The 1,709-nt window shown below is 54.9% G+C and overlaps 1 protein-coding gene across 1 annotated transcript in view; it reads left to right on the forward strand.

Annotated features, from left to right (window-relative positions):
- Window positions 1-1,709, forward strand: part of ing3 (inhibitor of growth family, member 3) — a gene marked incomplete in the record, with an annotated part of 19,884 nt that overhangs the window by 5,990 nt on the left and 12,185 nt on the right. Inside the window, 4 exon segments of the mRNA XM_014029078.1 lie at window positions 336-526; window positions 612-804; window positions 875-913; window positions 986-1,120. Coding sequence (XP_013884532.1) covers window positions 336-526; window positions 612-804; window positions 875-913; window positions 986-1,102 — 540 coding nt within the window.

Genomic DNA, 1,709 nt, shown 5'->3' on the forward strand with positions numbered 1-1,709 from the left:
GTAGACTGCTGGTTGTGGTCTTGGTCTTGGACTCCCCTGCAGACTGCTGGTTGTGGTCTTGGTCTTGGACTCCCCTGCAGACTGCTGGTTGTGGTTGTGGTCCTGGTCTTGGACTCCCTTGCAGACTGCTGGTTGTGGTTGTGGTCCTGGTCTTGGACTCCCTTGCAGACTGCTGGTTGTGGTTGTGGTCCTGGTCTTGGACTCCCCTGCAGACTGCTGGTTGTGGTCCTGGTCTTGGACTCCCCTGCAGACTGCTGGTTGTGGTTGTGGTCCTGGTCTTGGACTCCCCTGCAGACTGCTGGTTGTGGTCCTGACCCTGGTCTGTGTTGGTCCAGATGAAGGAGGGACGCAGGACTTCCAGTCTTAAGGCCAGCTATGAGGCCATCAAGAACAACGACTTCCAGCTGAGCAGAGAGTTCTCTGTGAGCCGGGACAGTACCGGGTACTCCTCCTCCGCCCTGGCCTCCACCCTGACCCAGACCCTCACCTCCACCGCCACCTCCGACTCCAGGGGGCGCAAGTCCAAGTGAGTCCAGGCTCCGCCCACATTCTACAGCAGTGTGACATGACCAAACAGGCTCCGCCCACACCTGCWTGTTCCTGTTTTCCAGGAGCAGCATCAAGTCGTCCACTCAGCAGTCTTCTTCATCYTCCTCCTCTTCCTCCCTGTCGTCCTGCTCCTCATCGTCAGCTCTGGCCCAGGAGCTGTCCCAGCAGGCTGCGGTTCTGCCTGAAGCTGATGTCARCAACCAGGTGGACTGGACCTACGACCCCAACGAGCCCCGCTACTGCATCTGCAACCAGGTAGGCTCAGACCTGCACAGACCGGTCCTGGTCCAGGTCCTGGTTCTGACGAGCTGTTGGACTCTTTCAGGTGTCCTATGGAGAGATGGTCGGCTGTGACAACACAGATGTGGGTATCAGCTGTTCATGGTTCTGGTTGTGGGCTCAGAGTCCTGTATCGACCCGTTTCCTGTGTCCTCAGTGTCCCATCGAGTGGTTCCACTAYGGCTGTGTGGGTCTGACCGAGGCCCCCAAAGGCAAGTGGTTCTGTCCTCAGTGTACCGCCGCCATGAAGAGGAGAGGCAGCCGCCACAAGTAGACCTGCTGTTCCTCACAGGTCAGACATGAAGTCAAACACACGAGTCAGAAGGTTGGGTTTACTCAGACCTTAGTCTGTGTGTGGATCATCTCAGGTTCTGCTTCCTCTGACACACACACACAGAGACACACACACTAATATTTAAGACACATGAGGTGACCTGTTATCACANCTGAGAGTAAGTCCTGCCACACCGACACTGAGAATAAGTCCTGTCACACCGACACTGAGAGTAAGTCCTCCCACACCAACACTGAGAGTAAGTCCTCTCATACCAACACTGAGAGTAAGTCCTGTCACACACCAACACTGAGAGTAAGTTCTGTCACACCAACACTGAGAGTAAGTCCTCCCACACCAACACTGAGAGTAAGTCCTGTCACACCAACACTGAGAGTAAGTCCTCCCACACCAACACTGAGAGTAAGTCCTGTCACACCAACACTGAGAGTAAGTCCTCCCACACCAACACTGAGAATAAGTCCTGTCACATCAACACTGAGAGTAAGTCCTGTCACACACCAACACTGAGAGTAAGTCTTCCCACACCAACACTGAGAGTAAGTCCTCCCACACCAACACTGAGAGTAAGTCCTCCCACACCAAC

Source organism: Austrofundulus limnaeus, unplaced genomic scaffold (genome assembly GCF_001266775.1).
Source record: "Austrofundulus limnaeus strain Quisiro unplaced genomic scaffold, Austrofundulus_limnaeus-1.0 Scaffold850, whole genome shotgun sequence".
In the NCBI taxonomy this organism is placed as follows: domain Eukaryota; kingdom Metazoa; phylum Chordata; class Actinopteri; order Cyprinodontiformes; family Rivulidae; genus Austrofundulus; species Austrofundulus limnaeus.